General features: G+C 48.0%; 1 protein-coding gene across 1 annotated transcript in view; it reads right to left on the bottom strand.

Moving 5' to 3' along the window:
- Positions 1-26,743, bottom strand: part of Itgal (integrin subunit alpha L) — a 33,087-nt gene that overhangs the window by 4,613 nt on the left and 1,731 nt on the right. The window contains 27 exon segments of the mRNA XM_051193051.1: positions 36-131; positions 760-858; positions 950-1,006; positions 1,226-1,339; positions 1,785-1,860; positions 2,804-2,890; positions 2,984-3,063; positions 3,381-3,491; positions 6,072-6,213; positions 6,548-6,618; positions 6,720-6,773; positions 7,704-7,793; positions 9,919-10,070; positions 10,155-10,315; positions 12,544-12,674; positions 12,765-12,959; positions 13,406-13,543; positions 13,855-14,006; positions 17,030-17,162; positions 17,254-17,327; positions 18,779-18,929; positions 19,038-19,170; positions 22,998-23,143; positions 23,847-23,977; positions 24,075-24,192; positions 25,382-25,449; positions 25,559-25,653. Of these exon segments, the coding sequence (XP_051049008.1) occupies positions 36-131; positions 760-858; positions 950-1,006; positions 1,226-1,339; positions 1,785-1,860; positions 2,804-2,890; positions 2,984-3,063; positions 3,381-3,491; positions 6,072-6,213; positions 6,548-6,618; positions 6,720-6,773; positions 7,704-7,793; positions 9,919-10,070; positions 10,155-10,315; positions 12,544-12,674; positions 12,765-12,959; positions 13,406-13,543; positions 13,855-14,006; positions 17,030-17,162; positions 17,254-17,327; positions 18,779-18,929; positions 19,038-19,170; positions 22,998-23,143; positions 23,847-23,977; positions 24,075-24,192; positions 25,382-25,449; positions 25,559-25,653 (3,055 nt within the window).

Genomic DNA, 26,743 nt, shown 5'->3' with positions numbered 1-26,743 from the left:
TCTGCTGTCTGTTCGCAGGCTTCTGGGGTATGTACCTGGGCCATTGAGGCTTTGCTGCCATACAAGTGAAAATGCTTGCTGCTGTTGAAGGAGATGGAGAGCGAGCTACAGAGGCTGAGCGTGGAGGATGCCTGTGGAAGGAGGAGAGTGTCAGACCAGGACCAAGACCCCAAACTTCTGTCCACTTGCACAGGGAAGGACAGGACCCAGTTTTCTGTCTCATCTTATTACTCTACTGTGATGGTCTAATGTGACACTCATTCTTCAGTGTCAGAGGGGCTTTTCCTAGAACTAACTACCCTTGGAAACCATGGTACATGGTTCTCATCCCAGTACTTAGGAGGCGATGGCTAGATCATAAGTTGCAGGCTAGTCTGGCTACTTAGTGAGCCCCTAACTCAAAAGCAAACCAAGCTGGGTGTGGTGCACGCCTTTAATCCCAGCACTCAGAGGCAGAGGCAGGTGGATCTCTGTGAGTTTCAGGACAGCCTGGACTACAGAGTGACTTCCACAGTAACATAAAAATCCTGTCTCAAAAAACCAAAACCGAAATAAAAATAAACAACAAGCCTCCCCTAGGAAAACACCCTATAAATTTCAAACAAATAAGGTGATTTGTTGTAGTTTGCAGCTATGCTGACCTGGCTGTTATTCAAGAAGAGACAAATGGAGAAAGCCCATGTGGGGAGCCCAGCCCCATCACTCCAAAAGCAAATGGATCCTCAACACTACTCACAGCCAACTACAAGCAGGCCCTACCTTAATTTCGTCTGATAGTTCTACTGTCCCGGTCACTCGGATGAGGGTCTCCTGCCTGAAGACAATTGGACAGTGGAACAGAATTCCAGGCAGACAAGGCTGTTGTGGTAAGAACACCAGTCAGAGAGGCCCACCGTCCCCAGCTTACTGCCCACCTCCAATTCTGATTCCTCAGCTCACACACCCATACCTCAGCTTCATTAGATGGCCTCTTCAGGTCCTCACGGCGGCAAGTGACAGGAGAATCCTAGGAATTGGAGGTGGGGGGTTTTGGTAGGTCTGAAGTCTCTTCCTCTCCCACAGAACTCAGACGTTCCCCCAAGATAACCCTTGTCTAATTCAGACATCACTGAGTCCATGGAACTGGGGTCCATCCATTCACAATGCTTTCCTACATTGAGCGGTTCTATATAGTTGTTCCCCACCATGGAGCAGCTCACTTTGCCCTCTTCTGAGTGGTACTCACCATCTGTACAATCCATGTGTGAGTGATGGGGCCCTCACTGTGAGGCTGTGGCACCCCAACCAAGGCCTCCAATGTGGGCATGTTGTTGTCATAGGCAGAAGGCTGAATCCTCACCTGGAAAAGGGTAGAGACCGAGATGCTTGAATGGCAACAGCCCCGACTACCACCTGCCCTGTGTGACCTGAGGCACTGCCTGGGTGAGTTCTAGTACCTATTATCTTCTATGCAGTACACAATGATGGACCATACCTGGCCCTGACCTAGTGCCTTCTTACAAGTGTGGTTGAGAGCACTGGCTGCTCTTCCAAAGGACCCAGATTCAGTTCCCAGCACCCACATGGCAGTTCGCATCCATCTATAACTCCAGTTCCAGAGGACCAAACACCTTCTGGCCTCTGGAGGTACCAGGCATGCAAGTGAAGCACAGACAGACATGCAGGCAAAACACCCATACACAGTAAAAAAAAAAAAAAAAAAAAAAAAAAAAAGAAAGAAAAAAAGAAAGAAAGAAAGAAAAGAAAGCATAGCTTTGAGGACCATTCCCCATGGAAGTTCATACCTGGTAGATATGCTGGACTTGCTGGGTCTTGGGACCTTTAGGGGTGAAACTGGTGTACAGGGTGGAGTTCTCCTGGCTGTGGAGAGGGAATTTTATAGATGGAAGGTGGAAAGAAAGCAGTCCAGACCCCGAGAAGCCTCTGAGCCTCCTGCACTGTGCTGGGGATTTCACACGCACCTTGGGAGCCATGGGCTCATTACACATCCCGCCTTCATCAGTGTCTCAACCCAGCTCATTGTTGCGCTCTCTCCCTGTGTGTCCTTCCCGTGTGCACAGCCCTCTGACTCCCACGCCTTCACCCTGCCTGCAGCTCACCTGTTCACACCAGCCGCCTCCCCACTACTGTCTTGTACACACTGCCGGTGTTGGAGGCAGCCCACTTGCTTTCCCTGTCTGAGTCCTGCCTCCTTGCCTTTGCCTGTGCTCTGCTGTCTCCTTACCAGCCCTTATCAGGTGCCTCTAGATGAAGGCCAAGGCCAACTTTCTCCATGAACCTTCCCTCTCTCCAACACCTGGCCCCATCTTTTATGTCAACACCACCCCGCTATGTTTAGAAGTACTGGAGGTTAGAGCTCAGACATCAGCTATGTTCTTGCCACATCGACCCAATTTAAAGCAAAACAAAACAAAACAAAACAAAACAAAAACAAAAAAACCAACCCCCCCCAAAAAAAAAACACTGTTCTGTTTATATAGTAACCAGAACATCCAACTAGAGATCCACTGCATGCTGACTCCATGTGTATGAGCCTGCTCTGACTAGATGGTAAGTGGCTGGAGGGCAAAGGTCATTCTATAAATGTTCCTCCACACTCTTCCAGCACTATATCCAGGAGAGAGGAAATACAGTGCAACTGGACACAGCCAAGTGCTTTGGAATCAGACAAACTTGAGCTCTGACTGAACCTGAGACGTCTGAGAAGGAAGAGGGCTGGGGTGGGGGGGCCCTGGGTGACAAGGACACCCATGTGGGAAAACTGGGGTAGAAGGAGGGAGTGGCTGAGCTCAGTGGCACTCACTCCTCAATCAGGATGTTGACTGGGTACAGGACAGGGATGTGCATGGTGGCTGAGTTGTCCTCCAGCAGGCTTGAGTCCTCATTTTCACTGCATGGGACAAGGTGGAGGGACACCGTTAGAGCACGGCCAGGCTTCCTGGCCATCTAACCCCAGCCCCCCGCATGTGGATGGGCTGCTTACCAGTGCACAGTGCCATTCAGCTCAACAAAATCTCCCCAGGAGCTGTTGAGCAGTGTGTTAAACATCACCTGGAGGCTGACCTGGTGGGCAAACAGAGGTGAGAGAAGATGGAGGTGTCCCCGGTAACCTGAGTGGGTTACCAGCTCGACAGTGACTGTGGGGTGTGTGGTTCCTGAGCCCCTGCACTGGGTAGGTCTCATCCCCGCTGGGCTAAGTGAGGTGTGCAAGGCCACAAAAGGAATGAACCCATCCAAATCCAGAGATGCAAAGCAGCTCTAGATACTGCCCTTTTGTGACAGGATAGACCCTTCCTGGCCAACTACCTGGTCCCTCCCCAGAACCAAGATCTCCCTGTTTGCCAGCTCAGGCCCTCTTGGGAGAGCTGCGCAACACTCACCTGCCGCCCTGCTTTGAAGATGGGAGAGCTGACATTGCAGGCCAGTGTCTTGGTCAGGAGACTTGACTTGTCAGCCAGCTCCTGGCAGCTCACAGGAACTCTGCTGTGTGGCTGAGAATGAGGAAGCTTTTTGTGAACAAGGTCTAGGGTCCCCCAGAGGCTACTAACTCTCAGGGCTTGTAACTCCTCGGGCTGTGTTCTGCCATGACAGATACTCAGAGAGGCAGGTCCAGAGGAGGCAAAGATGAGGGCATAGCTGAACCTAACAGTGCATATCTTTAGTCGCTGTTACTCAAGAGGCTGAGGCAGGTCGATTGCCTGAACCCAAAAGTCTGAGTCCAACCTGGGCAACATTAGGATACAATATTAAACAAAACAAGCCATGTAAAGTGAAATAAGCCAGCTATGCAGGACACATGCTGTGAGTCCGTTGCTACATGCAATCTAATATTTAAATTCGCAGAATTAGTATATGAGAAGTTGGCAAGAGACCAAGAACAGGGAATGACACCTAGTGTTCAACGGGCTGGAGATGACGTAAGAGTTCTGGAAAGATAGCTGTGTGACAATGTGACTAGACTCAACATCAGTGAGCTGTATGCCTAGGAATGGTTGGAATTCTGAAACTTACATACATTCGCCCCACACACACACACACACACACACAAGCTAAAAGTAAGCCAGGCAGTAGTGAAGTACATCTTTAATCCCAGCATGCAGGACACAGAGGCAGGCAGATCTCTGTGAGTTCCAGGTTAGCCTGATCTACACAGCTAGTTCCAGGACAGTCAGGGCTACAAAAAAAAAAAAAAAAAAAAAAAAAAGTCCTGTCTCAGAAAAAACAAACAAAAAAGCTGAAAGTCTCAACTTGAGTTTAATCCCTGGGAGCAAAATGGTGGGAGGAGAGAGATGACTCCTGCAAGTTGTCCTTTGACCTTCACATGCATGTGCTGACACACGTGCTGACACACGTGTGCACCTTCATATAGACATGTGCAAAATAAATAAATAAACGTAGCATAATAACTTTAAAATTAAACATAGGGAAAAATAACGATGGAGAGAAAAAAATGCCAACTGGTTAAAACAAATACAAAATAAATACATAATGTAATTCTGTATGTGTTTGATATATACATAAAAATATAAAAATCACACTTAATGGGGCTGGACAGATGGCTCAGCAGTTAAGAGCATTGACTGCTCTTCCAGAGGACCCAGGTTCAATCCCCAGCACCCACATGGCAGCTCAAACCTGTCTGTAAGTCCACTTCCAGGGCTTCTGACAATCTCTCACAGACATGCATGCAAACAAAGTACCAATGAACATTAAGAAAAACAAAAACAAAACAAACAAACAAAAAGGATAACCCCAAAAGATAAGAACAGGAATTGCTCAGTTAGGGGTTTAACTTAGTATCAGAGCACTTCTCTAACATGTTCAAGGCCCTCTATTCAATTGACAGTTTTGCAAATAGATACATACATACAGTGATTGCTGAGATGTTCATAAAATTCTTTGAACTTCTATGTAATTTCCAAGTTTCCATGGTGATCACTTATGATTTTAAAAATGGTATGTGAAACATTTAAAGTTCTGTTTGGTGACAGAGTCTCTGGCTTACTATGTAGCCAAAGGAGAGCTTGACCTTCTCACAGCCTCCCCCCAGTTCCCCCCACCCCTGTCTCCACCTTCTCCGTGCTGGGATTACAAGCAGGCACCACCACCCTTCCCAGCTGTATTCAGTGCTGGAAGGAACACAGGGCTCCATGCCTGCTAGGTAAGTACTCTAAAAGTCCTATTCAACACAACGCATGACACTGCTGGAAAGGACTTCAGCCATCTCCTGGGAATATAATTTTATGTTACCAAGTGTGCTAAAGACAGTACCCCAGAGCCTCTTTCATGCACTTCTTTCTCTTCCTTTATTTCTTATTTTTTTATTTTTTTAGTAGGCATTATTTTAGCTGGGCATGATGACCTACACCCTTAACCCCAGCACTTAGGAGGCAGAGACAGGTGGATCTCTGTGTGTTCAAAGCCAGTCTGGTCTATGTTGTGAGTTCCAGGCCAGCCAGGGTTACATGTGAGAACCTGTCTCAAGAAAACAAAACAAAATATATACATACTTATTTGATGTGTGTGTGTGTGCATGCGCGCATGCTCACGCAGCTCATGGACACAGGAGCCCATCAAAGTTAAAAAAGGCAACAGAACCCCAGGAATTGGAGTTACAGCAGTTGTGAGCCACCATGTGGATGCTGGGAACTAAACCTGGGTCATTTAGAAGAGCAGCCAGTGCTCTTAACTGCAGAGCCATCTCTGTAGTTCCTTTTAATTTATTTCTAAGTATGTGTGTGTATGAGAGTGCGCTCATGTGTGAGCTTTTTACATGGGGACCAGACTCAGGTCTTCATGTGTACAAGACAAGTCCTTTACCTACTGACTGAGTCATCTCCCCAGCCCTATTCCAATTTCCCAGCCTCATTTTTTGACACTAAAAAGAGACTCCAAGGCCCAAAGAGCTCATGCCTCAGCTCAGGCAGGGAATGCAGAGTGGCCCTCAGAGCCTTACACATTAACTGCCATCCCACCTACTCTGGCCATTCCAGCCACCTGGGCCACCCATAGCTCATTGCAGGAACAGGAGCCAGCAGGAAACTACTCGCAAGTGGTGCCCTCAGGCTCACCTTTAGCATCTCCACCTTGCGGAAGGAGAGTCCCTTAGGGAAGCTCAAGTCCAGCCGCACCCAGTAAGCATCCTCTCCCGAGTTGCTCAGCGTCCACTCCACAGCAAGGCTGGCGGAGGAAGTCAGACGCAGGACTCTGGATCTGGGGATTGGGAGTTTGACCAGAAAAAAGTCATGGAGGCCAAGATGGCAGGAGACAGCATTCGGTGGGGACTTCAGAGCTGAGGGAGCTGGCTGGCCATGGACACCAGCTCCTACGCTCAGGCTCAGTGCCCTAACACTATCTAATCCCTGTTCAAGCTCTGCTAATGGCTGCCTTTCTCGAGAAGGAAGGTGAGGCCCAGAGGGGAAGTTCTGGTCCTAGCGGACACAGCCCATGCTGAAGGGTCTTTTGACACTGCCTCAACATTCTTTGCAGCTACTTCAGGAAGATGGAGCTGAGTTGAAGAGGGGTCAAGGGACAAAGGCTTACAGACCTGGCAGGGGACAACAGGGCTAGGTTTGCCTCACACTTCTTGTCCTCACCACAGTTCTTCTCGAACGGGATCTGAAAGGCCAAGACAGGACCCAGAAGGCGTCTCAGGCCCCAGACCCAGCACAGCTGGACAGGGACCCCAGGCCCATGTGTCTGCCTCTCCTCCCTCTTACCTCCTTAGTCACTGCATGTATTGAAGGCCTCAGGATGGGCTGCGTGTCCCTGCCCTGTTGAGAAGGGAGACGTGAAGACAGTTCTCAGGTGAGTGAGCAGGTCTTGTGATGGGACAAGAGCAGCTTGGGGCTCAACTGGAATGACTGTGGTCTTCCCACACCCACAGGCACACCCACCGCTAGGTACATGGTCCTTCTCTAGTGACAGCTCCACAGTAGGAGAATGCGGCTTGGAGTGCCTCTCCCTCTCTTTGTTTGCACTGGGACAAAGCAGACTACAGTTCCGTTCTTGGCAGGAGCTCCTGGCTGTTCAGTGTCTGACCTCCCCTGCCTGCCAGTGGTCATTTCTCTGTGGTTTGTCTCTGCCAACATACTGTCCTCCTAGGCCTGCTCTCCAACTCCTAGAAATTCTATACCATTTTTCCCAGCATTTCCTGAACTTCTCCTCCAGACCAGCCCTCTTAAGATCAGCAGGCTCCTTAGGCCTACCTAGTCTGTTACAGACAGAGAAGGCTGATTAAGGTACCCTGTCATTGTAACATCAAGAGACAGTTCTGGTCCAAAGCTAGGCCTTTTGAAGTTCTCCCTGGAGTGTGTGTTGGACAGTGCTGGAAAGTAACGTGGTTAGGGCTGATGCCTAGCAGAGCCTAGAACAGGTTCACTGAACGCTGGCTTCCCTTCTTTCCAAAGCAGTTTTAAATATAGACGCCTATGAATTCCCTTCTTGCTTAAGTAGCACATATTCACTTTACTGTTGCAAATTTTCCAGACTTCCCTTTTTGTTTGTTTGTTTGGATTTGGTTTTTTGAGACAGGGTTTCTCCGTGGCTTTGGAGGCTGTCCTGGATCTAGCTCTGTAGACCAGGCTGGCCTCGAACTCACAGAGATCTGCCTGCCTCTGCCTCCCGAGCTCTGAGATTAAAGGTGTGAGCCACCAATGCCCGGCCAGACTTCCTTTAAACATCCATCTTTCCATCAGACTTACCATCTTTCGGTCCCTCAGTGTTCCTTCTTCCTCCAAAAGAGAGAAATTCAGAGAGACATTGATAGGAGAGATGAGGTCTTGAATGCAGACCTGAGGGTGAGAACCCAGCGGCATCTAATGAGACCACAACTCTGTCCAACTGAGAGCACGCCTCATGTGTACTTTACTAGTGACCACAGCCTAGTCGTTAAGGCCTTATCATTTCCCACTGTATGCACATATACGCTAAACACATATATTCTGTATCAGGCATTTATAATGTGCTTCCCAGTACAAGCTTTCATTCCTCATTGCCAGACATCACTAATCAGTCCCACAGTTTTCCACAGGATTGTAATGGAAGCACTTGAACCATTTGAGATGGTTTGAATAGGAATGTCCCTGTAGGCTCACATATTTGAATGCTTGGGCTCTAGTTGGTGGAAAAATTTGGGAAGGATTAAGAAGTGTGGCTTTGTTGGAGGAGGTGTGTCACTGTGGTGGGCTTCGAGGTTTCAAAAGCCCATGTAATTCCCACTTACCTGGCTCTGCCTATTGCTTGTAGATCAGATATAAGCTGGCAGCTACTCCAGCGACATGCCTGCCTGCCGGATGCCTGCCTGCCTGCCTGGCCGCCTGCCTGCCTACTGCCATGCTCCATGCCACGATGACTCTCTGAAATTGCAAACTAGCTCCAACAAACTCTTTTCTTTCTTCTATAAGTAGTCTTGACCATGGTGTCTCTTCATAGCAATAGAAGCAATAGAAAAGTAACTAAGACAACATTATTAAGTTGATCCAGGCATGGTGGTTCATGCTTGTAATACCAGGACTTAAGAGGCTGAGGCAGGAGGGTTACCTAGCACTCCATGCCAGCTTGTGAGACCTTTTTCAAACAATTTACAGGATTATTTTAGGGAGCTGAAAGGTGGCTTATTGGTTAAGAGCACTGACTACTTTTCCAGAGGACTCAGGTTTGATTCCAAACACCCACAGATGGCTCACAACTATCTGTAACTCCAAACCTAGGAGGTCCAATGCCTTCTGTCTTGCTTGGGCACTAGGCATGCAAGTGGTACAAAGACATGCATGCAGGCAAAACACTCATATACAGAATATATGTTTACCTATATAATATGTATATTATATACACATGTATTATATAAACACATTTATTTAATAATATTATGTATATATAAATTTGATACAGCCATTATCAAATTTCATGCAAAAATATTCCAGAACAATTAGGCTATTTCTCCTTTGACCACAGAGCTTGGTTCAGACCTTTGTCATTACTAGTGACTGTAACAGCCTAGGTAGGCTCTTAGTTTCAACTATGCCTAGGGAGCATGTTGATCTTAAGAGATGGGCACAATCATTCCCTATTCAGAATGAGGGAAACAGCTCTCAAAACTGACGTGATTGTCTTCAGACCTAGAACTGAGAGGAACAGAGCCAAGAACCCACATACCCAGATCCAGAGCTCAAGGTTCCCCGTGTCATATTGCTGTCTTCTCTGGCAAATGTACGCCTTAAGTTTCCAGAGTTAAAAGGGTGGGGTGCGAGGATCAGAGGGACACAGTACTAGTTGGGAGCAAACCCTGACTGAGAATAGATAATTGTTCAGGGTGGATGCTGGTACCTGGCTAATGGTCTGGTTCTATATGCTTGATGCCCCAGAGAAGAAACCTAACACAAGCAACAAGCAAACTCCATCTGGACATTTTAGCAACTGTCCAAAATAATGTTTTAAAAAAATTGGGCCAACAGCTGGTGAGAAGGGTTAGGGGTTAAGGGCACTGGCTGCTCTTCAAGAGGTCCTGGGTTCGGTTCCCAGCATCCACACAGTGGCTCACAACCATCTATAATGGATCTGATGCCTCTTCTAATGTGCAGGTTCACATGCAGGCAGAGCACTCAGAAAATACATAAATACATATGCAAATAAACCTTTGAAAATTAATTAATTAACTAAGTAATTAATTGGGGAGGGGGTTGGGTGTGGTGGCTCACACCTTTTATCTGAGCACTAGGAGGCAGAGGCAGGCGGATCTCTGTGAGGGAGCCCAGCCTGGTCTACAGAGCGAGTTCCAGGACAGCCAGGACTGCACAGAGAAACTCTGATTTGAAAAACAAAAGCAAAACAAACAAAGTCACTTGTCACAGCTGTCCCCTCATTGCTTCTCGTGCAGTCAGTCAGCGCTTCCCAGAGCACCAGCGTCAGCTCCCTTACCGGGAAGTGAAAGGAGAAGCCCAGGCAGGATTTATCTGGGGTGACAGATGTGTTCCCGCTGAGCTCATGGCTCCCTCCTGAGAATACACCTCGGCTCCTCGACCGGTGGCCATCCAGCTGCAGGGTGTAGCTAAGGTTGACAAGCAGGTGACCTGGGCACAGAGGAAGGCAAGAATTGAGTGATAGGGTCCTCCCCATGCTGGCAGCTCTTCTGGGAGCAGGAGGGTGACACTAACCTTGAAACTGAGATGTGAGAGGTTGTATTTGGAAGCACACATTGAGTGTGACTCCTTCCTTCTGTTCCTGGCTGGCTGAGAAGGAGCACTCCACCTCCTGCACCGGGATTTCGTCTGGAGAGAAGGACATCTCAGTGACAACATCCACCACTGGCCTCGAGCTGCAGAGCAGAAAACCATAAGCCTCTCCCTGAGCACACTCCACATTTGGGAGCTCTGTCCAGCAGAGGACAGAGTACTCTCTTCCCACTTCATTGTCAGAAGTCCCTCAGTCATAGCAGCAGTGACAACTACGGCTTCCCTAGTTCACTAGCCTTGCGGCCCACTTTTCCATAAAGAAGTTATCTTTGCAAAAAGAGAAACCAGGCAGTGAGATGATGGCTTAGTAGGGATAAAGGTGCTAACCATCTAGACTAATGACAAGAGTTTGGTCTCCAGGACCCACATGGTAGAAACAGAACAGAGTCCTATAAATTGTACTCTGACCTCCACATTTGTGCCATGGCACACACATGTGTGAGCGTGAGCACACATTCACACACACACACGCGCGCGTGCGCGCGTGCACACACACTATATATATATATATAAACAAATAAACGTAATTTCTTGGTTTTGAGATAAGGTTTCACCATATATCCTTGGCTGGCCTGGGAACTGCTCTGTAGACCAGGCTGAAATTGAACTCACAAAGATCCACCTGCTTCTGCCTCCCAAGTGTTGGGACTGAAGGACTGTGTCACCACAAACAACTCAATAAACATAATTTTCAAAAAGGCTGTCAATGGTTTGGGTCAGCAGGTAAAGGCACTTGCTACCAAGCTGGATCCCTGGGTTCAGAGTCTAGAGAAGCTACATGGTGGAAAGAGAAAGCCAACCCCATCAGTTGTTCTCTGACTCCCCTACATGCACACCCTCATGCACAAGTGTTTTGGAGAGAGAGAGGAAACAAGAGAAATCAGGGGGCTGAAGCAGCACACACCTACAAGCACCATTAGGCACGAGACAGAAAGACCATAACCTAGGCTAGTGAGATCCTAAGAGGGAGACAGGGAGAAAGAGAGAGATACCCACTCATGCCACATGGCACAGCTCTATGCTTGGTTTTATGCTATAAAATGGCCTTAGAGACTGTGCCCACTGCCATATGACAGACAGATATAAGGTCTTACTATGTAGGCCCTGATTGACCTGGAAATCACTATGTAGACCAGGTCATGCCATATAAATTCAGAATAAATGTCAAGCTTTATATTACCCATGATGTGTCTATTGCCTGTCTCAACATCTTATTTCCTACCACAGTGCCCTTGGGACAACCACATTCTAGTCACACTTCCCCTCCTTCCTGTCAGCCTTCCACCTTCCGTATGGCCTTGGCACATGCTGAGATTTCTAGAAAGCTCTTAACCTAGGCTTCTGCCAGCCTACACATTCTCAACTTTCAGTCTCAGCTCTAACACCAGCCCCGCAGAGAGGCCCAGATCTGCAACAGGCTGTAGACACTACTGTCTCCCAGGAGCCTGCCCGCCTCCTTGTAGCCCTCAGCAGCCCAACTTTAAGTTTTCATTATATGTATCCTCACACACACTCGGGGCCCAGAGTCTGACCCAGTGTTCAAGATATGGCAGGTGTTGAGCATGGTGGTAGAGGCACCAAGACCTTGACCTCCAGGACAGCTTGGGCTACCATAGTGAGCTTTAAGCCAGCCTGTGCTCCATTGTCACCCTAAACAAAATCCCCAAGTAAAAAACAAAACAAAACAAAAAAGTTTGGCGACCAGGCTAAGGGTGGAGCACAATGATGGAACACTTCCTAGCCCGCACAAGGCTCTGGTCTCCATTCCCAGCACGGCCACAAAAGCAAAAAGGGGGCTGGCAAGAGGGCTCAGAAGGTAGAGAGGAGCTTGCTTCCAAGCCTGACAACGTGAGTTTGATCCCTGGGACCTACAGGGTAGGAGGAGAGGAATGATTTCCACGAGTTGTACTCTGATCCCTACATGTGGTGTGGCATGTGCCTGAGAGTAAACACACACACAGACACACAAGTGAACATAAATAACTTTTAAAGGCATAATATGTAATAATATCTATTCCCTGTGCCATGTCATTAACAAAGCAGGAAATGTCACCACCACTTCAAAAATGGAGAAGCTTGGGTTCCAAGAACCCAAAGCAGCAGATTTTAACATTATACAATGGTTTTAGGAACAGCGAGACTTGGATTCAAATCTCTTCTCTGTCTTTCAGTAGCGACTGCTGAGCCTGGGGTGAAGCATGGAAACCATGATGGAGGGCAGGCCGGCCTCCAAGGGTGCAGTACAGAGCCCCCAGACTGCAGGGAAGAAGAGAGGCACACTGGTCAGAGTGTCACAGGAAGCCCATCTTACCTCAGCACAATCACTCGGCCCTCAGCTCCTACAACTACATCTGCCAGCCTGTCCCCTCCAAGGTCCTTCACCCCATGGATGGAGCGTCCAAACCACTGGATTCCTGGGGACACCTGGGTTCCTTGTATTCTCTGGGAGGGAGCAAAAAAGAAATGGATGCTAAACTGGGAGAGGCCAGGCTCAGACTGGGCCAGGAGCTTGGAGGCTTCAGGGTACCTTACCTGGCTTGGTTGGGGATTGAGCCCTCCAGGCTGCCCATTGAAGATATACACAGCCCCCTGCTCCTCCAGAGGGGCTCCCACGGCCACATCTGTCAATCCATCCCCATTGATGTCTGTCAGGGCAGTGATGGCAGCTCCAAACCGCCCAAGTGGGTAGCCAGGGTCACCCTGCAGCTCTGAGACCATGTTGAACACCTTCATGGGAAAGGAGACAGTTCATACCTTAACCCCTTAACCTCAGCAAACTTTCCCAGAATGTGGCATTGCGGTCAGTACATTGAAGAGCACAAAAAAAAAAAAAAAAAAAAAAAAAAAAAGGTGTGGCCAATGCCACTGTCACACTGACAGCCCAGTTTGCTTCTGTGTGCATGACCTTGTAGCTCTGGGAAATGAGGGAGCATCCCGAGCCTTGTGCTCACATCTGTAACATTAGGCTGGGAGGTGCTTAGGAGGTAATCAAACAATGAAACGAGGCCATGTATACAAACCACTTACCACTGGCCCTTGCACAATAGACCCCAAAGGCTATATCAGCTGCTGTTTGGTGTTTAAAGGGTTTGGTTGGCATAGCCAAGGGGTAGCCCTTCGGAATAACCCAGACCAGAGCAGAGCTTCCTGCCTCAGTGGGTCCTGGTTCTCACCTCTCTTCCCTGGTAAATGAACACTCGGCCTCCTCTCTGCTCCCCATAGAACAGGGGTGCACCAATCAGCAACAGCTCTGTCTCACCATCGTGGTTCAAGTCAACGCTACATAGCTCCCCACCAAAATAAGATCCAATCTGTGGGATAGGAAGGAATCCAGAGAAGAGTCAGCCGGGCCAGCAGGAGGTGCAGATCCCCCCAGCCCTGACCCCTCAGCTGCACCATGTCCACCTTCCCCCATCGTAAATGCAGGGTCAGGTCTAGGTGGCACCCTTGAGCTTATGTGGATTAAGAGGAGGTGAATCCCTGGAGGGTCAGTGTCCTAAGATGGAGAGGGGTGTAGGGACAGTTTACCTCAGAGGCTGTTCTAAGCAGCAAACACCATTCCTCCCACACAATGACTCATCACTCATGTTGCAGTGGCTGATGCCCTCCCTGTCACTCTCACCTGAGTCCCTTCTATTTTCTGGATCTGACTCCAGTGTCCTCCGGCTTTGGGTGCTTGGAAGAGCAGTACTTGTCCCACATGCTGGTATCGTGGGGCTCCCACGGCCAGTAGAGACATGGAGCTACGGAAGGGCATCCAGGTCACGGTGTAGCCTAGTGAGACAGAGGCGGGAGACTTGGAGTTAGGAGCGCAAAGGCTGCTGGGAGACTGAGAGCCCAGAACATTGAGCTCATAACCAAGATACATGGAAATAGCCAGAAGACCTTTTCCATAAGAGAGGCAGCCACATACACTGAACAGCCTTACCACCCCTGAACTTCTCAGTTGTGGACAACCTGCTAACCCAGGGAACAGCCAGCCATGTGCCGATGAACACAGAATGTCTGCTGTGCACGACTTATTTTATTTCATGTATATGAATATTTTACCTGTATATACACATGTATTCCATGTGCTATACTTAGCAACCATGGAGACTAGAAGAGGGTGTCAGATCCCTTGAAATTGGTGTTGCAGATGGTTGTGGGACACCATGTGGGTGTTGGGACGCAAACCCCAGTCCTCTGTAAAAGCAGTCAGTGCTCTAAGTCACTGAAGCCGTTTCTCCCCCCCACCCCAAGGTTTAACCGCAGGGAAGACCCAACCTGATGTGGGCAGTGCCATTTCATGCCGAGTCCCAGGACTGAAGGAAAAGTAATAATGTATCTTTCAGAGATGAATTGTGACCGGCTACCTCAAACTCCTGCCCCCATGCCTTCCCCACCAGTGTACAGTTCTAGGACAGCCAGGGCTACACAGAGAAACCCTGGCAAAGTTGATGCACTGGCGCACTTGTTCTCAGCATTTTAGGCAGGGATCTGCAAGTTCCACATCAGCCCCGTCTACTCACACCAAAAGGAAGGGAAGGGAAGGACACGTGAGAAACCCTTTTTAGGGCCAGAGAGCTGGCTCAGCAGTTAAGAACACTGGCTGCTTTTTTTCAGAGGACCCAGGTTTGAGTCCCAGGACCTATGGTGGTTCACAGTACCAGGGTATATGGCTCCCTCTTTTGGCCTTCAAGAGCATTACATGCATGCGGTACACAGACATACAGACAAAACTATACACATATGATAAAAATGATGCCTCAAAATGTCTCAAAAACAAAAATCCTTTCACCAAAATGGCACCAAGAGTGAAAAGGAAACTCCCATCCTTCTCAAAGCTGAAACCACAAGCAGTGCCGAATGACACCCACAGCCACCCTAAGGTGACCACATGTCACCCACCCACTTTCTGGTGACCCAAACTGGTCGCTCTGGAGGCAGAAGAGCACCCTAGTTCTCCTGCCCACTTTGAAGAAGACAGCAAGAACCTGTGCACTGTGGGCAAGGCCAGATCAAGCAGGCTGTGAAGTCCCCACCCCCCACCCCTGCTGGGGCCAATAACAAACCTTGATAAGGCTTGGCAGGAAAAAGAAGGCACATGCCCCACCCCACTCCCCAAGCTGCTGCTCTGGGTGTTGCCACAATAAACAAATAAAAGTAAATATGCAGCTGGGCACTTTAACCCCAGCACGTGGGAGGCAGAGGCAGCTGTGTCTTTGATTTTGAGGCCAGCCTGATCTACACAATGAGTTCCAGGTGGGGAAATTTGTCACCCCCCCAAAAAAAATAAAACCAGATGTAAATACAGTTCAAGAGTCTATCCAATAAGCTAGAGAGATGGCTCAGTGATTGAAAGCATTGACTGCTCTTCCAGAGGACCCAGGTTCAATTCTCTAGCACCCACATGGCACTCACAACTATCTATAACTCCAGTTCCAGCGGATCCGACACCCATGGCAAAACATCAATGCCCATAAAATAAAAAGAATTAATTTTAAAAAGGAGTCTATCTAAAACTTTTTGTATAACAGCTGAAAACAAGAAAGGCACAGGAAAGGAGGGCAAAGAAACTGAATCTCATCACTAATGTGTTCCTGAAGCACAAGCCCGAAGGATGCCCTGGGAATCAGCGGCAGGGCTTAAATCCCAGGCCTGTCACTTCCTTGCTGTATGACCGGGTAACAATCACTCCAAACCTCTTAGTCTGTTTATAATCTTTAAAAAAAAGGAACAACACCCACTGTGTGGAAGTGGTTCTGAGAATCAGATAAGACCACAGATACGACCAGAGACAGAAGCACTTAGCATGCCACTAGTGAGAGCTAACATCAGAAGAGCAGCCAGAGAGAGGAAAGGCCCGCTGTACAGCGTCAACTGAAGAGCATCAGGGTGAGGACCCAGGGCAGCCTGGGGAGAGCTCCTCAGGTGGACCAGTAGCCTGGAGCTGTGCAGGGTGAGACCTCAGCAGGCATGAGAGAGAGAGAGAGAGAGAGAGAGAGAGAGAGAGAGAGAGAGAGAGAGAGAGAGAGAGAGCAGGTACATGTGCACCCTGGGAGGTCAGAAGAAGGTATCAGAGACCCTGGCACTGGAGTTACAGGTGGTGTGAGTCTCCCAGTGTAGATGCTGGGGACTGAACCATGATCCTCAGCATGAGCAAAAAGCATTGTTAATCTTCTTGTTCTCTCCCCAGTTTTCCCCAACCCCCACTTTCTTTTTCAGACAGAATCTTTCTGTTTGGACCACAATGGCCTCTGAACTCACAGTCTTCTTGCCTCAGTCTCCCAAAGTGCTGAGATTACAGGCTTGTGCCTTCATCATGCCTAGTTGAAAAGAACTCTTGAAATTAAGTAAAACTGGGCTGGTGAGATGGCTCAGCAGGTAAAAGCTATTGCACCAAACTCATGATCTGAGTTCGATCGCTGGGATACACATGGTAGAAACAACAACCAACTCTTGCAAGTTGTCCTCTGACCTCCAAACATGCGCTGTGGCATTCATATACAATCTAGAATCTGTAACAGTTTGTCTCACAAAAATATTCACACCTGTAATATTTTTGCGAAATTAAATAACAGGCTTGCAGTGAGTTCCAAACCATCTTGAACTAGATCAGACCCTGCCTCAAACCTTCCTCTCCCTCAAAAAAATGAAAGAAAGAAGGAAGGAAGGAAGGAAGGAAGGAAGGAAGGAAGGAAGGAAGGAAGGGAGGGAGGGAGGGAGGGTAGTTCCCACTGTTAATTGAAAGCTAGTCTGAGCAACTTTCCAGTCTTTCCAACCAGAACAAAACAGCAGAAAAGCAAGGTGCTCACCCAGATAACCTGCTCTTTTATCTGACGTTAGTGGTTCGTTCCCAACAAATGTGGCATCCTGCAAGTCTACATCCAGGTCCAGAAATCCCCCAGCCCAGTCGTTGGCTCCAACTGCTCCCACAACTGCATGGCCCTGCTCGGGGAAGGAGAGGAAAAGGTCGAGTGTCACCCTGAGTCAGCCGAGCGGATGGCACCCCCCATCTCATCATCTCATTGCTGTGCACCTTGCTGAGGTCTGCGCTGATCCCACTGGAGGAGAGTTCCATGTTAAACGATGTCAGGTCTTGTAAGTTTGTGCCTGAGAGACAAAGTAGACCAAAGGAACAATGAGAAGGGAGACACCTGTGGGAACAGTAAGAGGCACAACACTGCTGGGTGGTGGCAGCACTCCCGGCAGAGGCAGGCAGAGCTCTGAGTTCGAGGCCAGCCTGGTCTATAGAACGAGTTCCAGGACAGCCTCCAAAGCTACAGAGAAACCCTGCCTCAAAAAGAAAAAAGAAATAGACACACAACATTACAACATTGACCTTGGGACAAGGCAGAAAGCATCAACGTAAGTGTTATGGAATCATTGTTTTTCAAGGGTCTGACTATACAGTGGATGGCCCCAAGCCTATGTACATACAGGCAATACAAAGGGGACTCAGGCATTAGTTTTGGGATTTTTTTTTTTTTTTTTTTTTTGGTTTCAATGAGGACTAGAAATTGAGAGAAGGCCAGGTGAGGGGTGGGTCTGGAAGGAACTGGAGGGTGAGAGTAGGGGAATGATTGAAATTTACTATATATTAAGTCAGGTGTGGTGGTGCACAACTTTAATCCCAGCATCAGGGAGGCAGAGGCAGGTGTATCTCTGTGAGTTTGAAGGCAGCCTAGTCTACAGAGTGAATTCCAGGACACCCAATACTAAAATAAAATTTTATATATGTATGAAATTCTCAAAGATTAAAAAAAAATACTACATGTTTTTCAAAAGAGTTATACAGTTGTAGGATGCATTAGCCATCATATCACAGCAACAGAAATGTAACTAAGGGTTATTTTTAACCAACTAGTCTTTAGTATACTTTGTTAAAGAGGCCATAAGGGACTAAGACAGCAGCTGAGTTTTGCATCCATAAATAACTGATTTCTTCTTCTCCTCCTCCTCCTCCTTCTCCTTCTTCTTCCTTTGCCTTTTCCTCTTCCTCTTCCTCTTCTTCCTCCTCCTCTTCTTTTTCCTCCTCCTCCTTTTGTGACAGGGTCTCTCTAGGTAGTCCTGTCTGTCCTGGAACTCACTATATAGATCAAGCTGGTCTTGAACTCTTCCTGCCTTTGCCTCCTGCGTGCTGAGACTAAAGACATGTACAGCTCCAACTGACCCTTATTGTTCTCATTTAACAGAAAAGAACAAAGTAAACAGAGAAGAAAGCTCTGTCACACAGCAAGTAAGAAGCAAGCAAGGATCCTTGTCCAAGTCCACCTGATCCCACTCTATGCACACAGTGTGTCTTCCTGAGTTGCACACTGAGGCTGTGTCAGGCACAGGCACTTCCCTGTGGACCTGGTTCCTACAAGCACACTTGGCTGTCTGGAGAAATGTCCCCACTTTCAGTGCTCCATCTGCCAGTGTCATCCAGACCGGTGCCTGTGGGCTCCTCCTGCTGGCTTCTGCCAGGTTGCCTGTCTTATGTCTGGGGGCCCACACTCAGCAACGGTGGGGTGAGCTCTCTCTCCAGCCCCTCCTCCCCACTGCCAGAGTCTGAGACTCACCCTCAATCATGTAAATCCTCCTCTGAAGGTCATCAAATAGGCCCTTGAGCTTCTCAAATGTGTCCAGAATCTTGACAAATTCCTTTGTGGGTTTGGAGGCAAATATGTGAAGACTCTCCTGTCCTTTTGTGGTTTTAAAATGCCTTCCAATCTGTGAGGGAAGAGAGGGAGGAGAGGGAGAGCTTTGGCACCCTTCTACCAGTCAGAAGACCTTGGCACACGGTGAAGAGGGGACACCACGTGGGTCTGGGGACCATACCCCGATGATGTAACGGGTAATGCCTTGGGCTGCATCGATGTTCCCAGTGTCAGTAGCTTCACCGTCTGTGATGATGACTAGCACTTTGGTAGCATCTGGCCGGGCACCAGACTCTTCTTTGAACACGTTTGTCCTGTGTCCGAGGAAGGGGAAAGTACGATGCCTCTCAAGGCAGAGCCCAAGGCCTCCCCCTCCGCCCCCTCGCTACTCAACCAAGCAGAAGCCTTTCTCCAATCTACCAAGCAGGTTTCCTAAGCCCCATGCCCCACCCTCTAACACCTCTCCCTCTGGATTGGTGGGCTTCACTCAATTCTGGGTAGCCCAGAGGTGTGCCCCTGAGTTCATGTATATCGGTTGGGAAGCTTGAGGAGGGGTGACCCTGGGTTTTGCCTACCCTCCATTCTGATCACGTGACAACCACAATTTAGTCAGCTATAGGTGTTACTCTATATAAAATTCCAGGCCCGAAAAGGACTCCATGGCCAGAGAAATTTGGAGTCACTTTTTCTAAGCAAGCAATTTTCAGCCACATTTTCCTCCCCACCACATCTGGCTGACTCTGGCTCTGCTGCAGCAGAAAAATCATCTTCTTTCTATTTTATTTATCTACATTTGAGACAGGGTCTCACTACTGTGTCGCCCTGGCAGCTCTAGAACTCATGATGTAGACTAGACTACCCTCAAACTCCCAGAAATCTACCTGCCTCCACTCCAGAATGCTGGCATGTACCACAACACTCAACCCAAGAAGAATCTCATTAAGAATATAAGTCAGATTTGGGTACCATGGTATATGTATGCCTTTGATCCCAGGACTTGGGAGGTCAAGGCTGGGGGACTGTGAGTTAGGAGCCAGCCTGGGCTACAAGCCTGAGACTATATCTCCAAAATCAAAGCAAAAGACAAATGAGCAGAGACCATTGCGTCTCTACTCAAAACTTCTGATGACTTATTCTGGGGATGCCAAGTCCTCACTACAGACTAAGTCCTCTCTCCTTTGAACTACCACCGCCACGCCTCTGACCACATCTGCTGCCATGTGCCCTCTTCTTCGTTCTCCACAGCCACATAGGCAGCCTGGTTCCCTCTTCTTTTTTCAAACTTTTTACTTTTAGTTTAATTATATGTATTTACATGTGTCTGTATGGGGGCATGTGTACCTGAGTACAGGTGCCTGCAGAGGCCAGAAGAGGGCGTTTGAGCTCCTGGAGCTGGAGTCACAAGTGGTCCAGTGTGGGTGTTGGGAACTAAATTTGGGTCCTCTCCAGAAGTCATACATGTTTTGAACCACTGAGCTGTCTCTCCAACACTCTTTTAGAGACAGAGCTGCACTATGTAAGATCTAGCTGACTAAGCTCCCCATGTGGCCCAGGCTGGCCTGGAGCTTGCAGCAATCCTCCCTCTGCCCCCAGAGTGCTGACATCAGAGGTGTGTACCCCCACATTTGGTTCTTCTTGAACATTCCAAATGTGCTGAAGTTGGCTCTTAAGTGTCCTCCCCAAGGCTTGGTCTCCTGAGGGCACTTTTGGCAGCTGGAGGAACTTTTAGGAAGTGGGACTCAGTGAGGCCTTGATACCAGGACCCTGACTTTCCCTCCTTGGTGTCTGAGCCACTGGCTGAGCAGTTTCTTTCTGTCCTGCCCTCCTGCCATGGCCCAAAGCGGTAGGACCTGGATGACCACGGATAGGAGCTTCCAAAACTCAGCCAAGGGTGGGAACTGGTACATGCTTGTCTACACTATGAGGCCCTGGGTTCCAATCTCTACAGCATGCATAGAAGTTGCCAAAACAGTGGATTCAAGAGACCTTTCTCATTATCAGTTTGTGATCTTAGAGATCTGTGAGAATGATGGAATGCTTCCTGTGGGCCCACACAGCTCAGGTCCTCACATCCAGGAAGTCTTATCAACAGGACCCCTCTCTAGCAGGGTGTAATCCTGGCACTTGAGAGAGTGAGGCAAGATCACGAGTTCAAAGCCATCCTTGTCTGCACCGTGAGTTTGAGGCCAGCATGGGGCTATCTGAAAGAAAGCCTGTCTCAAATTGCTGTTTTCTGCCAAAGTTCCCTCTCTGACCTTCCTATGCAGTTTGCTTTACTTTTCTGTATGGCATGTACATAGGCTGTGTTATAAAACTTGCTTATTTATCTTGTTTATTATGTTTCTCGCTCCTACTGAAATGTTGAGCTCCCAGAGGGCAGAAGCTTCATTTCCTAGGGGTCCTAGTGCCTAGAGCTTGGCAAACAGTCCTCCACTCAAAACGTCCAGCCTGTCCCCAGTCTACTAGCTAAGAGAAACTTTTTTTTTTAATCCTGAAAGGATATAAAGTCAAACAACGAATAATATTCAACAGATGCCACCTACAGACAGAACACTGAAGGATTTATTCTCTGGTCTTGTGTAGAAAAAGCTGGCAAAGTTCTGACTCGGTTACAGGGCGCTGCCCAGGACAGTCAGAGGTCAAAGGTTTGACACACACACACAGAGGTCAAAGGTTTGACACCTTTTTTCCTCTCATATTGAGTGTGCCTGTCATCCCAGCATGAGGCAGGCTGAGACAGGAGGATTGCCTTAAGTTTGAGGCAAACCTGGGCTGCATAGTAAATACCAAGCCAGTGAAGACTAAATAGCAAGACTCTGTCTTAAACAAATAAGCAAGTAAATACCCCTTCCCATAGTGGGGAGACTCCAGCATCCATGCTGGTGTCGTTTGAGCACACTTAAAGTAGATCCAGGGCAAAGCTGAGCGGACCTGGAACACCCAAATCAGGCTCAACTAAGTACATTTTCTCTCCTGGAAACCGGAATTGAGGTTTGCACATCTGAATTGAGGGACTGAGACTGCTAACTTTCATGTCAATGTGGCTAGGCCTCGTCCCCACCACACCCTCTATTAGGGAAATGAACTCAGCCCCAGGAGAGACAGAGCAGCACCCAGAGCACTTTCAAAGGGACAAGTCCCACTACCTCAGATCTACACATGGAGTCTAGGCATCTGAACTCGTCACCAAATGCACACATCTGCCACTTTTCCCTGCTGAGACATCTCCCCAGCCCATTTTACTTTTTATTTGGTTGGTTGGTTGGTTTGGTTTTGTTTTTTTGAGACAGGGATTCTCTACAGAGCTCTTGTTGTTCTGGAACTTACTGTGTAGACCAGGCTGATTTCAAACTCACAGAGATCCTCCTGCCTCTGTCTCCTGAGTGCTGGGATTAAAGGCGTGTAATTCTACACCTGGCTGCTGCTTTGGTTTTTGGAGATTGGGGGGTCTCACTATGTTGTCTGAACACACACTGGGCTCAACTGATGTTTGCCTCAATCTCCTGAGCAGCTAGGATTACAAGGAGGCACCCTTATGCCTGACCCAAGGTAGGGGGGAATTGTTCTAAACATTTATGTGTGTGTGTGCACATTCTCATGCACTTGTGTGGAGGTCATAAGAAAACCTAATGTATATTTTTTTGTATATTTTTTGCAGCAGGATCTCTTCTTGAACCCAGGGCTCAAGTGTTCTTAGTTAGACTGAAAACCAGCAAGCCCCTGCTGATCCTTCTGTCTCTGTCTCCGACTAAAATGGGGTTACAAGTATACACTGGACACTTGACTTGTTATGTGGGTGTTGGGATCCAAACTCTGGTCCTTACTATTGCAAGACAAGTCTTTTAACAGTTGGGCCATGTTTCAAGTCCCCCAATTAAAAAAAAATGTTTATTTGGACAAGGTCTTACTATGTAACCCAGGCTGGCCTCAAACCCATAAAATCTGGAATCCTCCTGCAGAAGCTTCCCCAGGCTGCAATTAAGGCATGGGTTAACCACATGCTCCTCTTCACTTGAATTTATACAAAAACCGCCACACTCTGCCCCTGCCCATTGACTCCAGCATTATGCTGCTGGAAGAGCTGGGTCACATAGAACTGATGAAGAGACATGGACACGTCTTTCCTCCAAAGGGAACTTACACTACATAGTTGATGGCGCCAAAAGTATTGGTCAGCAAACACATGTGTTTAACATTACGTAGCAGAGCATCAGGGTCCTTCTGTTTAACATAATCCAAGAAAGTGAATTCTGTTTTGTATGATGTGGAAAACTGAACAGCAGCAAACTGGGAAAGAAAGGAAGAAACAGTATGGAGTCACTGGAGCCCAGGACCTTGCCATTGCTGGGCAAGCATTGACACTCAGCTAACTGCCTCTCTCTGGGCCCACCTAACTCACCAGGATGGACAGCTCCCAGTCTCCCAGTCTCCCAGCCTGTGTCTATGTCTGTGAAGCCCTAAACTAGCTCTGCCAGACACAGCTGGATCAGTCAGAATCTCTTTAGAGCCAGGACTTTGCAGGAGGACTCAGTGGAGAGGAAGTTTAAAGTGCTCTTTTGGAACTTTGTCATGCAAATTCAGGAGCTTACTACAGGCTAGGAAATCTAAAGAGAGACAGCAACCTGTCTACAGAGAAAGTGGAAAGATGAAGACAAGCACAAAATACTGCCACAGAGCACAGGGCAGCTTTTGACCACTGGTTCTTTTGTCCCCAGAGGTATAGGCACAACTGTGCATTCTGGACACACACCTCACAATATGTTTCCCACTAATGGTGTAAGCCAGTTCAGGTGGGCATCTTGGAATATTACTTTATTTTGTTTTTATAGACAGGGTTTCTCTGTGTAGCTTTGTAGACCAGACTAGCCTTGACTCACAGAGATCCGCCTGCCTCTGCCTCCCAAGTGCTGGGATTAAAGGCATGTGCCACCACTGCCTGGCAGGTGGACATCTTGGATCTGCAACTAAGGGTCCCGATGTGTGGATATACCTGGTAGGAAGTGTTGCTGAGTTTCCTTATCACATCCTTCATGAAGTCCAAGATTTTTTCAAAGTCATTTTTCTCCAAGCTCATTGAGCCATCGAACAGAAATACTAGGTCGACCTTGCCCTTAATACATTCTGCAAAGACCACATGAAAACAAGCTTGTGGGCTGGCTCCTGTGGAAGTCAGCTCCCCCTCAGAGGTATTTTACCCATGGGGTCTCCAATTCCTTACCCTGATAAGCAGGATACCCTTGTAACATAGGTCCCCCCAGACTCTGGGGAAAGAGGTAACACTGGCCACTGAGGTAGGTGTTATGATCACATGTCCGAGACAGTCCAGGATCACAGGCCTGAAGGCAGCAAAGGGGAAAAGTTACGGCTTCCTTGTGTTACGTGTCTTTCAGGCATTATCATCAGAGAATAAGAACATTCAGAACCCTGTCACCTCCTTCATTTCCAAATGGTTTTCCTTTTTTTGTTTGTTTGTTTTTTGTTTTTTTTCCAAGACAGCTTCCCTGTAACCATCCTAGCTGGCCTCGAACTCACTATGTAGACCAGGCTGGCCTCGAACTCATAGAGATCCACTTGCCTCTGCCTTCCAAGTGCTGGGATTAAAGGTGGGTGCCACTATGCCCAGTCCAAATGGTTTTCAAAGCAAAGCATTTCTGCCTGTAAGGGTCTCTGCATCCCCAGAGCTAGTGTTCTATAACACTAGCATCTATGGAATGACTCTAACCTCCTTAGTTCATCACATGTTCTGTGCACAGCTGGGTATTGCCCCACATTTCCAGGACTATCCCTTCCAACCACACACCCTTCATTCACCATATAAAAACCCCACTTTTCCAGAATAGACAGTACTGCTCTTTGCATTTACAACTACCGTCTTTTCTGTCAGACTGCAATTTATAGACAAGACTTTGTCCTTTGTATGTCTTTGTATCGTACAGCCTTACCCCATGTAATCTAGCACAGTACCTGAACTGTAATTGTAGTTAATTAAACAACTTACAAATAAACCCTGCATCACATGGGGCATGGAGGCACATGCCTGCTCTCCCAGCACTGGGGAGGCTGAAGCAAGAGACAGCCAGCCTGGGCTACGTAACAAGACCCTGTGTCAATGAAAACAATAATCCACTCAAACTGTACAAATTTGCAACTATCAGAACATTAAAAATAAATTAAGTAGCCTGTATGTAGATGTGCAGTATAGCTTCATCAGAGGCAGGAGGACTAGTAGTTCAAGGTCAACCCCAGCTATGGAGTAAGTTTGAGGCCAGCCCTTGAGAAAAGGAAGGAAGACACTGGTTCCTAGTCAGTTCTCAGAAAGCATCAGGGTTATCATAATCTCTGATGCTGCTAACACTTTATCGGATCTTTTATCTATTTCTTTTTTCTAAGACAGGGTCTCATTATGTAGCCCAGGCTGTCTCAGCTGCTCCTGTGCTGGGATTACAGGTCTATATTCCCATATTTGGCCTCTCTTTCCTAGTGCTCTGCTCCCCGGGTCCTGATTGTATCACACAAAATTCTTACCAAAAGGCTTCCGTTGGTGGTGTCTGTCACTAAGGTCATTCCCAAGTATTTGGAGGTATAGTTAGAACCTGCATGCACCAGAAAGGCAGTATGGAGGAGCTCAGGCCATCAGGTGTGTTGGGGGCATGCTCAGCTTCCCTGGGACCCCATTTCCCATCCCTTTCCCTCCTTACTCACCATGCAAGCTGACTTGTTGGCAGGAACCATTGCCTGGATGGCACTGATAGAGGCTTCCTGTGCTGTTCCCCTCACCTGGAGCTCCCACAACAACGCTGATGGAAAATCTCACTTGTGAGATGAAATTGCCCAGGCCTTTGCCTACCCAATTCCCTCTTTTCTTATTTCCTACCCACTCCTTCTCCCTTCCTTCCTTCCTTCCTTCCTCCCTTCCTTTCTTTTTTTCTTTTCTTGAGACAGGGTTTCACTATACAGATAGCCCTGACTAGCCTAGAACTTGCTATGTAGACCTGGTTAGTCTTGAACTCACAGAGCTCCAACTTTCCTCTCTCTCTCTCAAGAGCACACTAGGCTCTTTTGTTTTGTTTTGTTGTTGTTTTGTTTTGTTTTTTCCAAGACAGGTTTCTTTTTGTAGCTTTGGCTGTCCTGGAACTAGTTCTGTAGCCCAGGTTGGCCTTGAACTCACAAAGATCTACCTGCCTCTGCCTCCTGAGTATCAGGAGTAACCGTGTGCACCACCACCTCCCAGCTGTACATCTTAACCAGTGCTTCAGAGTAATACAAGACTGGCTGCTGAGGCAGCTCCATGGGTAAAGGTGCTCAGAAGCCTGACAACCTGAGTCTGATCTGATCTCCAGGACCCAAAAGGTAGAAGGAGGGAACCGGTTCTGGCAGGTTGTCCTGACTTCCACATGTATGTTATAGTCTTCATGTACACATACCACCAACAATAATAATTGGATGCTAAAAACTTGCTGCCAGTGCAATGCAGCTCTTACTCTTCAGAGGAGCTCCTCCATGGCCCCTCTCCCAATAGCCTTAAGCTTCTCTCCATTTGCAGTCTAGAAGAGTGGCCTGTCAGGTGGACACCTTAGGACCTCGTTCACTAACTCATCAACTCTAAAGCTATTTTGGCGACACAGGCCTGTCGCCATCTCTGCTACTCAGAACAGAGGCAGGAGAATAAGTCCCAAGCTAGTCATGGGAATTTAATAAGACCCTGTCTCAAAATAAAATTAAAAAGAAGCCAGGTCGAGTGCAGGTGTTTCCCCGGAGTCAGAAGAAGAAGCATGTTCAAGGATCCTGAATAAACTGCTTGAAGAAGAAGAAGAAAAAAAAAAAGAAGAAGAAGAAGCCAGGTCTGGTGGCACCTGCCTGTGACCCCAGCACCCCAGAGGTAGAGGC

Source organism: Phodopus roborovskii, unplaced genomic scaffold (assembly GCF_943737965.1).
Source record: "Phodopus roborovskii unplaced genomic scaffold, PHOROB, whole genome shotgun sequence".
Lineage (NCBI taxonomy): Eukaryota > Metazoa > Chordata > Mammalia > Rodentia > Cricetidae > Phodopus > Phodopus roborovskii.
Note: the sequence above shows the minus strand (reverse complement) of the source record. Positions and strands in the feature narration are given on the sequence as shown.